The sequence below is a fragment of the Ochotona curzoniae genome, unplaced genomic scaffold (assembly GCF_017591425.1).
Source record: "Ochotona curzoniae isolate NIBS_2020 unplaced genomic scaffold, NIBS_Ocur_1.0 contig_3819, whole genome shotgun sequence".
NCBI lineage: Eukaryota > Metazoa > Chordata > Mammalia > Lagomorpha > Ochotonidae > Ochotona > Ochotona curzoniae.
Window position 1 is genome coordinate 32691512 of NW_024466004.1, and position 13278 is coordinate 32704789.

Below are 13278 nucleotides of genomic sequence, written 5' to 3' on the forward strand. Positions count from 1 at the left end.
TGGCCAACCAATGGTAGAACTAAAAAAAAGCTATTCTTAGGTTTATGGGACAATTTAACACATTTAATGAATATAAAAGAATTGACATTTGTAGAAAAGGTATGCTAGGAGGCAGGAAATTGAGAATTCAATCTTTAAATTGTAAATCACAGGCAACCCAAAAGCAACAAAGAATTAGCTACAATAATTCTATTGAATTAATTATCTTATTTATAATATTGATACTTTTATTTACAAATGGGATCTAAATGGTCATGCTTACTATGCTAATGTTAAACAAACCAAAGTAATTAATATTTACCTTTGAAATAACGGGTATTTTGTTCTCTTTTGGAACAGTTAAGTGTTTTCTTTTCTCTTCTGATCTGTATGTCTTTATTTCTTCCTCTCCCTTTGCGGTTCTCCATTCCTCTTGCCTACTGTAAAAGTTATACATGTTAATCTTTCATTTTAAAGCTGATTTTTCCCAAAGGGAATATTAAACATCAGGAAAGTAATGCCATTCCTTTCTTTTCAAAATAAAAGCATATGGTAAAGATTTGAGTTTACATTCACATGCTTTGGGCTAGGGACATCAGGCATTATCACTGGAATACAAGAAACATACAACTCTGTCCACATGAACTTGGCATTATTGTTCTGCTACAACCTCTGGCAAAAGAAATATAAGTTCCTGGCAACTGTTACACCTATACACATTAATACTCCCAGTGTAAGAAGTTAATTTTTTTTTTTTTACAGTTGGGTGGAGTGCAGTGTGTGTGCTTTGATAATAATGATTCCTGAGGTGATGGGAGAAAAAAAAAACTAGCAGGCTTTAACTACTAAAACAACAAAGCAAAAAACTTTAAAGTCATTCTATCCATGCATCCAGACTGAAAAGAAGCTGATAAGTGCTAATTTCCAATTTTAATTCTAAAAAAGTTTTACAATTGAAAAGGTAATCTCTTTACAAGAAGACATCACAATGAGAAAGGTACTGATATTCAAAGTTACAGCACCTACACATTAATGATATATTACTAAAACTATAGTAATGTTATCATTTTACTTAACTGCAGAACTGTTCATTTGGCTTAGTCATGCTTCTGAACAGAAAGTATAAATGAATTTAAACATGGAAAAAATGGCCTTGAATTTGCTTTGTTTTGGTTACTTTTTTTTATATCAAGCTTCTTAGTGAATTTACTGGGTCACATGTTTCTTAGACCCAGTTACTCCAAATGATAACACTTTGCAAAACTAGATGCTAACAAGAATAAAATTCACTAAGTTTACTTTCTCAGTTTACTTCAGTTGCCTGAACCTGTGTACATCTTGATAGGACAATGAGAGGGTAAAAGGGAGCTCTTTGCAAAATTACCACATGTACATGGAGTATTACAGCAGCACAAAGGTACCTGTGGTGTCCTTGTTTCACACTTAACTTTTTTTTTTAATTTCCACCCAACGTTTCCCCAAATCTTAGCAAACACAATTGTTTTTCATTTCTATTTTAATCTCAAAAAGATTCCATAAATGGAATCACAAATGTCACTATTCATGTATTTTTCTCACTTAATGTAATTCCCTTAAGATTCATCCAACTTTGTTTCTATTTCTTGCAGAGAAATAGGAACCACGCCCACCACTGTTTAACCATGCACACTGAAGGACAAGTGACTTTTCGCTATTAAAGATAAAGTTGCCTTGGGACAGATATTATGTGGGTTGCAGCAGGTTAAGCTGCTGCATGGGACACACATCCTATACTGGAGTTAACATTAAATATCACCTTCACATTTCTGATCTAGCTTCCTAATCAGACACTCTCCAAGACAGCAAATGATGTCTGTAGTACTGCTTTGGTTCCTGCTGTTTCCCAGATAGATCTAGCTTCAGCATGGCCCACCCACACCATGGCACATATTTGGTGACTTAACTAGCAGAGGAAGATCTTTCTGTCTGTCTCCCTCTTCCAAATAAATAAACATAAACAAAATTAGAATTTAAAGCTGCATTATATCTGTGTGTAAGCTTTCATTCTTTTGAGAAAAACTGCAAGAGTACAAGTTCTCGGTCATAGCTGCAACTGCAACTGTATATTTAGATGTTTAACAAAGTTCAGAACTCTTGCACAACAGGTATTTCATTTTACTTCCGATCAGAGTGTGTAAACTATCTTCCCTAATCTTTTAGGTTAGCTACTTTGATAAGTATGTAGTAATATTTCATTGTGGTTTTAATATACATTTCCCTAAATGGACAGAGATGTTGAGCATCTTGATTGGATATAATTGTAATTCATGTTTCACAGCTTATAGAGGGAAATTTTAAATTAGCTAACATAAGTATCCCAGAAAGATTCCCAAAGGAAGAATACTAAGTATTTAGAACAAAGGTCTAAGAAGGTGAAGCAACAATAATATTCAAAGTGACAGCTACAACTCTTCTTGGCTACAGTCTTAATGGTAAAACTAGAGGATATAAAGGTGAAAATCATTTGGAGAAACAAATCCTCCTTACTCCTCATGTTTCTCTCCATGTCCTGAGCAGAAACCTCAATCACTCCTCATTCTTCTCTAGGAAAGAAAGAATGAGCATATTCTTACTAATCAGAATCACTCCTCATTAACTTCTCTAGGTAAGAAGGAAAAAGTTCATCAATTGATGTGCTCTAGAAGAAACACCAGCTTAAAATGGCCAAGTCCCATGGTTTGTGTATTCTCCCAGCAGAAACACTGCCAGGCCCAGTGCTACCTGTTTTGAAATGTTTAGTATTTGGAAACACACTTTCACACAGATAAAAGCCGCAATATTTGCAAGCATATCACTAAACAAAAATTCACTTTGATTCCTATATCCTATTATTAACATTCAGAAGATAGATATTACCCATTAGATCCGCCCTCAGCCTTAACATTAGAATTGCAAAGTGGACAGGAATCCAACTAAAAATACTGATTAGAGGGTTTTTTTAAATGAAGGAAATCTGGATACATTAAAGTTCTACTCAAAGTTACAGCTTAGGAGTATTTTGAATTTTAAATCCCAAAACAAACTCCATAGCATTCTACCTAAAAATATATAAAGACTAAGATGAAAATATATTCTAAATATAGTAATTATTTCTTAATTATAATATGTAAAATTCACATTTTAATTGTGATACTTTTATTACAGTGTATATCAGTATTATCCATTAAGATTACATGGATCTCATTCATAAATATTTTGCAAATGAAGAAACAAGGTCAGTGCTGTGGTATAATAGGTTAAGATGACACTTGCAGCTCTCCCATCCTATATCATAGTCTCACCTATTCAGCCAATGCAGTTTCCTGTGTTGTACCTGGGAAAGCAATGCAAGATAAGCCAAGTACTAACTGGGCTCATGTCACACATGTAGGAGGAATTAAGATGGAGCTCCAGACTACTGGCTTCAAGCTGGACCAGCCTGGCCATAGCAGTCATTTGGGGAGTGAACTAGCAACTGCAGATTGCTCTGTTTCTGTTTCTCTCTGACTCTTCCGTTAAATAAGTAAAATCTTCAAGAATAAAGCAATAAATAAACACAAAGTCTCATTCAAGGACTGCAAAGATATGACTACAGTAAATAAATATTTTCAAATTCACATATGTATCCCTTTAAGTTAAAAATACATTTTTTAATATTTAGAAAGTATTTATACGTTCACCAATAAAATATCTTTCCATTGGGCTTCTATGATATGAATGATGAATAAAAAAACCCATGTAAAAGCTTAATCATGACAAATCTTACAAAATATGTTTTAAAACATAAATGGGACAAACTGAAATTTAAATGCCAATATCACCTCTGATTCAGTCAATCCAAATTTATAACTTTCCCCCATTCAGCTTAACATATTCCATCTCTGATCATGTATAAGAATCATTCTACAAGCACATGTTTAGAAATTCAATTCTTCTACAATCAGGGATATTTTAAAATATCAGGTTTTTAAAGAGAAATTATAAACCTGAAAATATTTTTGAAAAATATTAATTCAAGATGAAAACAAGCAATTATGATACTTAAAAGCTCATCATTTCTCTTACCTGGCTACACCAGCTGACAGCTCGGGTACTACTACCCTTCGACTCCAAGCTACAAGATCTCGCTCTGTGGCTATTTCACTTCTTGGTGCATTGCTGTGCATTTGCCGCACACCTTCAATTTGTCCACTACGCCTCAATCCTATATTTGGTGGTGAGTGAACCTCTGAGGTAGAACTTAAGGAGCCTAAGTGAAAAAATTAGCATAGCAAGTTCTATATAGAGATACTTTCTGCATTAGTTCATAACAGAAAAAAAAAATTAGTTATCATGCTCTGCCTGAAACTTAATATTGTGGCAAATAATTAAGAAATCAAGAGCTAGATTACACATAACAAACCTTATTATTCAGTCAAAAGTCAATAAAAAATAACTACAAACCATTAGACCTGAAAGATAAAAGATGGCTGACATTACAGCATGGCAGCATGGCAGCTGTTACCTGCAATGCAAACATCTTACAAGTGCAATAGTTTTAGCTCAACCTAGTTCACCTCCCATCCAGCCCCTTGCCAATGAGACAGGGAAAACAGCAGAAAATGACCAAAGTGCTTGGGTCCCTATCACTCACAAAGCAAACTTCAGACTTGGATGGAGTTACAGGCTCCTGGCTTCATACTGGCCTTAATCTAACCAGTAGATGGAAGATCTTAGCATCTCCCTCTCCAACGCTTGTAAATAAACTTTTTAAAAATCTTTTTAAAAGAAATCTGAAGTGCTTTTTGGAGAACCTCATAATAAACAAAATCAAACCTAAGGATATTTACAATCCATAACTTTGTTGTAATTTTTCTTTTTATTGGATTTCTAAATAAACTTTCAAAAAATTTTAAATTAAATTTTGAAATTTCATACTATGAACATTACCTAATATTAAATATTCTTCAAAGTGAGCATCAGGCACCCTAATATTTCATTTAATATAAATACTATAATTTGTTTCATCGATTCTGTGCAGAGGCTTATGCTATTTTAAGTTTTAAAAGAGAACCCCTCCACTTACTTCTTTGTAAACGGCTGGTATTATTGACACTTGTTTCGCCAGAACGTCTCAAGTCTTGTTCCTGTTGTAGTCTTTGAATCATGCTGTCCAGTGGGCTGATCTCCTGGTTTGCCTGCTGACTTAAAACTTGATTCAGCCCTATGTGAACCAAATAAAATGCAAAGAACACTTAGTCACCGTTAAACCACCATATTCATTAACCTCATTTTTGAGCCCAAGTACCAAAGAACCTGTGCTTAATAAGACTCCTGTCCTTTAGAGGTCAAGTAAACAAAAAACCTGAGATAGGTAATTGAATTTGAAGTTAGAGAAGCCCTCTTTGAGAAGGCTACAGTATGTGTGGGAAGGCTTCACATAATTCATAAATAAAGGAAGACCAAGGGCATTTTAGAGAGGACAAGACATACAAACTTAAAGAGACCAGGGTGCATTTTAACCCCTCTTCCTTTTCTAGCAGTGACGTTGACATACAACAGTCACACAGGATCACTTGACTTTTTATCCTCCTTAAGAGAAAAATACTTCATTCGGCCAGGAAGCCGGGGTGACAAGAGCCCTTTGGCAGTGTGGCAGCTACAGAGTGCACGAACCAGGTGGGAGCCAATGCTTGGGACTCAGCCCAAGGACACTGTCGCCATGTGGTGAGTGAGTTCCAGACATCTCCAGACCTGAGAGACTGCTTCCCTCAGGGTAAGTACACCATGAGGAATCTTGGGAACTGGATTAAGGCCCCGACTCCACCTTGCCGCCATCATCTTGCAGTAGGTAGAGTCTGGGCAGTATTCGGCCAGGAGGCGGGGGCCACAGGAGCCCTTTGCAGTGTGGCAGCTGCAAAGGGTGGGCAAGCCAGGCCAGACCCAATGCCTGGGACACAGACCAAGGACACTGTTGCCATGTGCTGACCAAGTCCTAGGCTTTGGGCGCCCAGGGTGGGCACTGGGGGTGAGCCTCAGCCTGCTGGCCGACTGGCAGCGAGCACTAGGGTTTTTAGGGTATATAATTGCTGCCTAGGGACATCCATGGATAAGGCCAGTGTGAGTGTAGGTGAAGGATGAATTTTAGGTGATTCCCAGCAACCGGGTCACGAAACTTGCTTGCAAGGGTAGGGACTGAAATCTGGTGGTTTGGAGGGGAGAGTTCATAAGAGCTATTTGGGCCAGTCTGAGTCACCAACCCACATGGGAATCCTGAGATAGGCTGTTAGCATAGAGCATCACTGACTGCCACACACCAGTCCACACAAAAGCTAAGGCTGGGGGCCTATCCGGCAGGCATAGGTACCAGTACTTGTCTGAGTGGTGGAACAGTGGATGGGTCACACTTGGCAGGGTCAAGACATTATCCAACACGCAAGAGAAACAGGTTTGGGGGTAGATTCTGTGGGGGAACAGTGGGCCCAACCCTGTGGAAATACAAGTCCCGTTGTATTTCAAGTCCCAAGAGTTGGGGTGGTGATGGGCTGAGCTAGGTGTGACCATGAAATCTGCCAGCATTTATGGGTAAAAAAACTGACAACAGTCTGGGCAGGTCAAGGCAGCAGCACCCAAATGTGCATCCTAAAACAGGATGTGGGGTGGGCCAAGCTGCAACTGGAAGTGGGGGAGGGAAGAGCGACTGGGCAGGGTCAAGCAAATTTCAACTCACAACGAACAGAAATCAGGATGGAGCACAGGTCATGCCGAGCTAGGCTCTTACACCAACTGGTCTGCATGAGCCAGGGATACTAGGCCACAGCAACGAAGGCAAAGGCTGAGACAGGTGAGGGGCTAAGCCAACTGGGTCAGAACAACCATTGGCAAGAGCGTAATCTACAGCAGGGTATATGACTGGTTGGGGAGCTATCAGAGTACACTGTTGCTGGGTTGGGGTTTCCATTGGTAAGTGTGGGGACCTGAGTGGAGGGGCTGCGTTCTGGTCTGGATATGGCTGCAGTCTCCCTTGGCACAAGTGTGGATTGGGACTGAATGCACCAGGCCAGGCTAGACTCCAGCACCATCTTGTGCTCTGAAGAACCAGGATAGATGTAGGATGGACCAGGCTAGGTCACTGCACCTACTGAGCCATGTGTGAGCCATGTCTGGATATGGATGAGCCATGGGTGGGCTGAAACATCCAACAGTAAGAACCAGATTGGGTTGAAGGCCAGTCAGGAAAAGCCACTGTTACTGCTAGGACAGGAGGTGGACTAAGTAGGGCTGGCCCATTGACCCACCGGTGTGAGCAAAATCTGGCACAGTGAGGGGTTCTGATGGAGGAGCCAGGGTAACTCCTATGAAGGGACACAGTCCCCATAGATGAACGCAAGAACCAGGAAAGGGAGCAGCCCAGACCAGGCTAGGGGATGGTACCCACCGTCATACATTTGGCATAGGTCAGGGGCAGACCAGGCTGAATCAGTTCACATCTACCCCTGGCAAATCTGAGCACCAGAACAGAGTGTAGGTCATGCCAGGTTCGGACACAACACATACCAGTGCACATTACGACTGGGATTGGATGCCTGCTGGGCTGGGCTAGGCTGTAACCCTTACCAGTGTCAGCTGGAATTCGGGATGGGCCAGGCACGGCCAGGCTACAACACCAACTGGCAAATGCCAAGGTGAGGTGGACCATACCAGACTTGGCTGCAGCGCCCAGTCAGCACATGTGCAAACCAGGGAGGGAGGGGGAAAAGCCAGTAGGGGAATGTGGAGGGCTCCCTTGCTGGCCAGCCTTTCCTACTGGAGAGTATGAGTTGGAATGGGGGCAGAACAGACCAGGAAGGGCTACAACACCTGTGGACCTCATGTGAGCTAGATCAGCAAAAGGCCAGGTTGGGCTGACTGTTCCTACTGGTGCAAGCAAAAATTAGACTGGGTGAGGTTTGGTTGGGCTTTGCTGCAGCATCAGCTGGCAGAGGGTGGCACTGGGGGTAATTCTGTCAAGTTAAATGCAAGAACCACCTGGACAGTGCATAATCAGGGAGTGGGAGTGGCCTAGCAGAGAAAAAGTGGACACCTCTCTCTTGGGTTACCACTCCCACTGGACAGCATGAAAACCAGGACAGGGGCAAAGGGTGACTAGACAGAAAGGCACCTGCCAGTATGAGTGTGGGCTGGATAGTAGGGCTGGTTGGGTTAAACTAGGCTTCAATGCCCATTGACATGCATGAGAGCTAAATGGGATGTGGGACAGACTGAACAAGTCTGTGGTACATAATGGCAAGCATGGGAACCAGGGTAGGGCACAGGCCTAGTTGTGGTTATGGGGATTTGCCCCAACTAGGCTCCAGCTTCCACTGCTTTGCGTAAGTGCAGAGTATGAAGTGGGTAGGATTGGGCTGGCCTGCAACACCCATTAGTTCATATGGAAGACAGGGCTGGAAACAGAATGACCCAGCAACTGCAACCACCAGCACGTACATAAGCTGACTGGGGTGATGAACTGGGCTGGATCCCGTAGTGGCAAGCACAGAAGAATCAGGTCTGATCACCTCAGATGAAGTTTCTTTGGAGATCCCTCCAACATAATTGTTAATCTCAGAACCCCAACCATGAAGACACTATGTCAGCCAGTGGATTCTGAACAGATTTCATTGTGGTTGGAATAATGAGATTGGCAGCAATACGGAACTCCTGACCTAGCAAAAAACTGCTTGAACAGGGAGCATGCCCCACGTCAGGGACCTGGGATGGGTGGGAGGTTGGATGGGGCTTCTCCCTTTGTCTCTCCCCTTACCCCAGATACAGAAAATAAATAAATAAATAAATATTCGTGTGGAAAAAACGGTCTTACCCACTTTCCTATAGCCTTTGACCCTCTGTGCGCTAATCAACCATGTAAAGATTATCAAAACTTAAATAAACAAAAACTGAAAAAAAAGATAAAAATAACTTCCTACTTTTGAACGTTTAGATGCAATCTTCTCACCGAAAAAAAGATAAATTTGATTAAATCACTGTTCAAACCATCAAGTGAAAACAGACCCTCCACATTTCCTTCGTAAAATCCTGGCAAACTAAGTCTGAAAGAACTGTTGGTATCCTTTCAGCTACTTAAGTACTCAATACGTATCTTGGTACTCAGCTCAATATCTAACAAAAAAGAAATCCACTCACTAGTTCCTCAAAAGCATGAACTGTTGCATTTATTCCTAAATCTAGTACTACTCAGGAAAAGAGAACAATTAGTATCAGGTGTGTAGGTATGTAAAAGAAAATTTAATCAGGTTAAGATTACGCTGGCCTTAAATTGGAAAGAGAAAGTATCAAGGATACATTGATACGAAGTAGTAAAAAGAAAGCTTATCAAGGAAGGAAATCACATGTAAAGAACATAATGTTATTTCATTTTATAGAACAAAACAAAAGTTTTGAGGGCTATATAACTTGCTCAAAATACAAAAATTAGTACACGATAAAAATTGCTCAAGGGAAAAGTCACAATGTCTGTAACAAAACCCCTTTCAAAAATAAATTTTAATGGAGATAAATAATAAAATAATGCTAATAATTAAGTAGCACTGGGATTTTAAGATGCGTATAATTATGAGAAATGCTTTCCACCCAATATATCATTCTACATTACAATTTCATGCTCAATCCCCTTTAAGATAAACTGCTTATAGTTTTCATAGGCTAGAATTTCACTCAAATAACTCTCAAGACATTTTATTTCTATCTACTTCTTATAAATATTTAAAGTGGAACACTATTCAAAACACTTTTCAGTTTGAACAGGCTATGTAGTCTTTTTTCCTCTCATATCACATAGCAGTATTATTATCTTCACTATCAGCACATTTCTTACATGTTTCTGTTTATGTTTATTAATCTGTTCTTAAAAAGGGGTTGGCATACATTTTCTGTCAAAGGCCAAGTGAATATCAATAACATCACTATCAAGTTAAAAATTATGCCCACTACAATATTAAATATCAAGTCTCTCCTGCAGTAGCCTGGAGCAAGCAGGCTGATTGTCCCATTTCATGGGAGTACCAATAGTGTTTAATTACTGAATACCATACCTTACAAGGTATAAAGACAGCAGTTCCCAATAAGTGTTGTTGAATGAGTAAATAAACTGACAAACATCATTCTCCAGAAGTTGTAAATAGATATAAATCAAAATCACCACTTTCTATCTTCATTGTTCCTGATCTTAAATTCTAAGGTAGTAATCAAAGCACTTCAGAGAACACAATTCTTTTACTTTTAATTTGCTAAAATAAGTGAAAACTGTAGTATTCACCTAGCAACTTTGAGATTTCAGTAAGAAAAGAAAAATTTGGTTATGTATGAAAATGAGCACCTACCTGAGGAAGTCACTCCCATTTGAGGAATGAGTTGCTCCTCTCGGCAATTTTCACGACCTGGAACTAATCTCTGGTATCTTGACGGATGTGGATTACCATCAACATCAACCAAAAATGGGGGGGGCATGAGATGAGGTGCTTGCTGAGTCTGTTCATCTAATACAAAATTGTTGGCATCACGGATAAGGGGTCGATAATCACTATGAAAGAACATCTGATCTGCTATCTGTAAAACGAAAAGTCCATGAAAGACTGGGAAAATAAAATTTATCACCAAAGATGAAGATTTATCACACTTCTAATGGAAATAAACTTTTAATGCAAACCTGGTATTAAGAAACAATTTAAAAGAGTATTTCTTCCTGAGTTAATGGTAATCCATATCTTTGTACATTAAATTTTACAATCAGAAAACTAGCTGCTTTAAATCTTTTCTCGGATGAAGAAACTATTTGTGTTTGCATTCTATATGAAAGCTGCCATTAAAAATAAGTTACTTAGCTCCAAGTTAATTCTTAAAAATAAAATTTAGACATAACTGATTCAATGGTATTCTTATTTTCAAAGTTACGAAGCCTTAAGTTAAATTCTTAATATCTAGTTAATATGGCTTATATAATATTAATATAAAAAATAACATTAATATTTTCTAGTAAATTTTTTTCTAAAATTTCTGAAATAGGGTTATTAGTATTAACATTTACACACAACTATAGCTAGAAAATTTTATTGGTTAATTTGGAATGCTAAACTAAATTGCCAATCTTTCAATTTTAACTATCAATTCTACTACTAATTTGCAATTTATTTGTTTAGTGACTTATCTTCATAAGGAGGAGAAAAAAATAGCACATGGCAGACTTTTGAGAGCCTCGTGAAAGCCAGAGATCTGCAACCCTCACTGTCCTAGAACAACTGTGTATTATCTACATAAAGAGAACATTTTATGCAATGTCAAAGACCTCTCTCTATACAAGCCTCCATCCTTAGCTGACTGACTCCAGATTAAAGCATGCCATTCTAGATTGCCATAGCAGGTTGTTACTTGTGAAATATGTAGACTTTTAAAAAGACCCAATTACTACCTAATGTCTTTCAGAGAAAAGTGAGATTTAACTGTTGTTTTAATGCTCCTTTTCAAAACGTGTGGACTATACAGACTACACAACTTTTCATGCTTTATTCTGATGTCAAAAATGTCTTACCCACTTCAACAAATAATCCCTAAACACTCACAAGTTAAAGAAAACAAAAAGGAGCTGGATGTATATTCAATATACACTACCTTATCATATTTGCTACTGGACCCAAAGCCAAAAATTAGAAGATGTCCATGAGAGTCTGTGCATGCAAAATGTTGACCATCTGGAGAGCATTTGCAGTCAAACACTGCACCATGTCCTTGGCCTTCAATCTGAAATAAATTTAACAATCAGAAAACTATCATTAAAATATAAAAAATTGGTCACTTTGGTTACTACAATTTTTTATGATAAAAGATGAGTGAGAATACATTCTAATGAAGTAGTGATTAAATCTAATAAACACAGTATGGTAATAAAATTTTTAAATTATCTTTAAGAGTGCCAGAACAGTACCGTTGAAAATCAAAACAGCTTATTTATTCATAAACCAAACACAATTGAGGCAATAAAAGCAAAGCAATCTCCCCCGCCCATAAAATTTTGCTTCAGGTTTTTAACCCATATATAAAACATTAATTGTACTTCATATTCCATTTATCTCCATTCAATCATACTCATTCTCCAAAGGCTGACAACACATAACAGCTATAGTGATTTTTCTTGGGTAACTCTTTGGAAGTAGTAGCTAGAGATCACTGCTCATAAAGACACTAAGTTTTAGTCCTTTTCAGAACAAATTCCCTGATGGTCTGACTCATATTTTCAATGATGAATTTCAAAGGTTAAAGAAAAGGTTTTTTTTACCTGATAACTGTTTTCTGTTTTCCAGTTCCATTAATCCAGAACGAATGGATTTCTCCCTGCAACCTGTCAATCAAACAGAGGTGGCCAATCACCACTCTGAATTTTTGCTCTCAGTGCTTCTTCATACTATGTTCCAGTTGAAAACTTCTTTAGCAGTGTTCTGAAAGAAGTAAAAATTCTATCCTATCTAAAGCACATCTAGGGACTGAATTTGTTACAACTAAAATAGGGAGTTGACTCCCTAACAAATAACAACTAAGGATGATTTTCAACAAATGTGATTGGAATTCTGGATTAGCAGAATCGGAACACATTCACATTATCAGGTAAGAAATACCTCCTTTCTGTTCCGGTATCCACTGATCTAGAACAAAGTGAGTTAAATCAGTAATATCCTGAGAAATGCTTAGAAAGGAGAAAAGTGATAATTTTGCTTCTCATCAAAAATTGGACATAAAGATGGATATACAGTTCACCACAACAAGAGTGAGCTTTCAGAAGGACAGACAAAAGAGAAAATTCCACTGTAAAAAAAATGGGGGTTGGGGACAGGGGAGGAAAGGGCTCTGGCTTATATATTACAAATGAGACTGCCTGAAGAAAACTAGCCTTTTCCTTTAGCCTCTTGAAAAGAAGAAATGAATACAATGGAACTTTATTAATGTTTTAAATGATGTCAACAACAGAAAGGAAAAAATTTCCCTTTGAATGTAATCATATCAAAGAAAACTAGCACACTTTTCTTATGTCTAATCACACACAAATATTTACCATGAAGAAAATAAATTCTTAAGTGAAACGGAATTATTTCCTAGCTGTGAAAAGAATGGGAGGATGGTAAGATAACAGGAAGGAAACTGATTCAAATCTACCATAAAACAATTCAAAAACAAGATAGAACTATTTCTTCAGGTTAACACAAGGCTTTAGTAGCCACACAGCTTAGTATCTGCCCAAAGTGAAAGCCTACAAGT

At 38.3% G+C, this 13278-nt stretch overlaps 1 protein-coding gene across 3 annotated transcripts in view; it reads right to left on the minus strand.

Moving 5' to 3' along the window:
* LOC121158719 (pleckstrin homology domain interacting protein) overlaps positions 1 to 13278 on the minus strand; it is a 123973-nt gene that overhangs the window by 52663 nt on the left and 58032 nt on the right. For 2 of the 3 annotated variants that reach the window (XM_040983658.1, XM_040983660.1), the window contains 5 exons: positions 11641 to 11769; positions 10356 to 10581; positions 5063 to 5200; positions 4063 to 4246; positions 302 to 419 (listed from right to left, as the gene is read on the minus strand). In XM_040983658.1, coding sequence (XP_040839592.1) covers positions 302 to 419; positions 4063 to 4246; positions 5063 to 5200; positions 10356 to 10581; positions 11641 to 11769 — 795 coding nt within the window. The remainder of the gene's footprint in view (positions 1 to 301; positions 420 to 4062; positions 4247 to 5062; positions 5201 to 10355; positions 10582 to 11640; positions 11770 to 13278) is intronic. The other variant, XM_040983659.1, reaches the window with a different exon arrangement.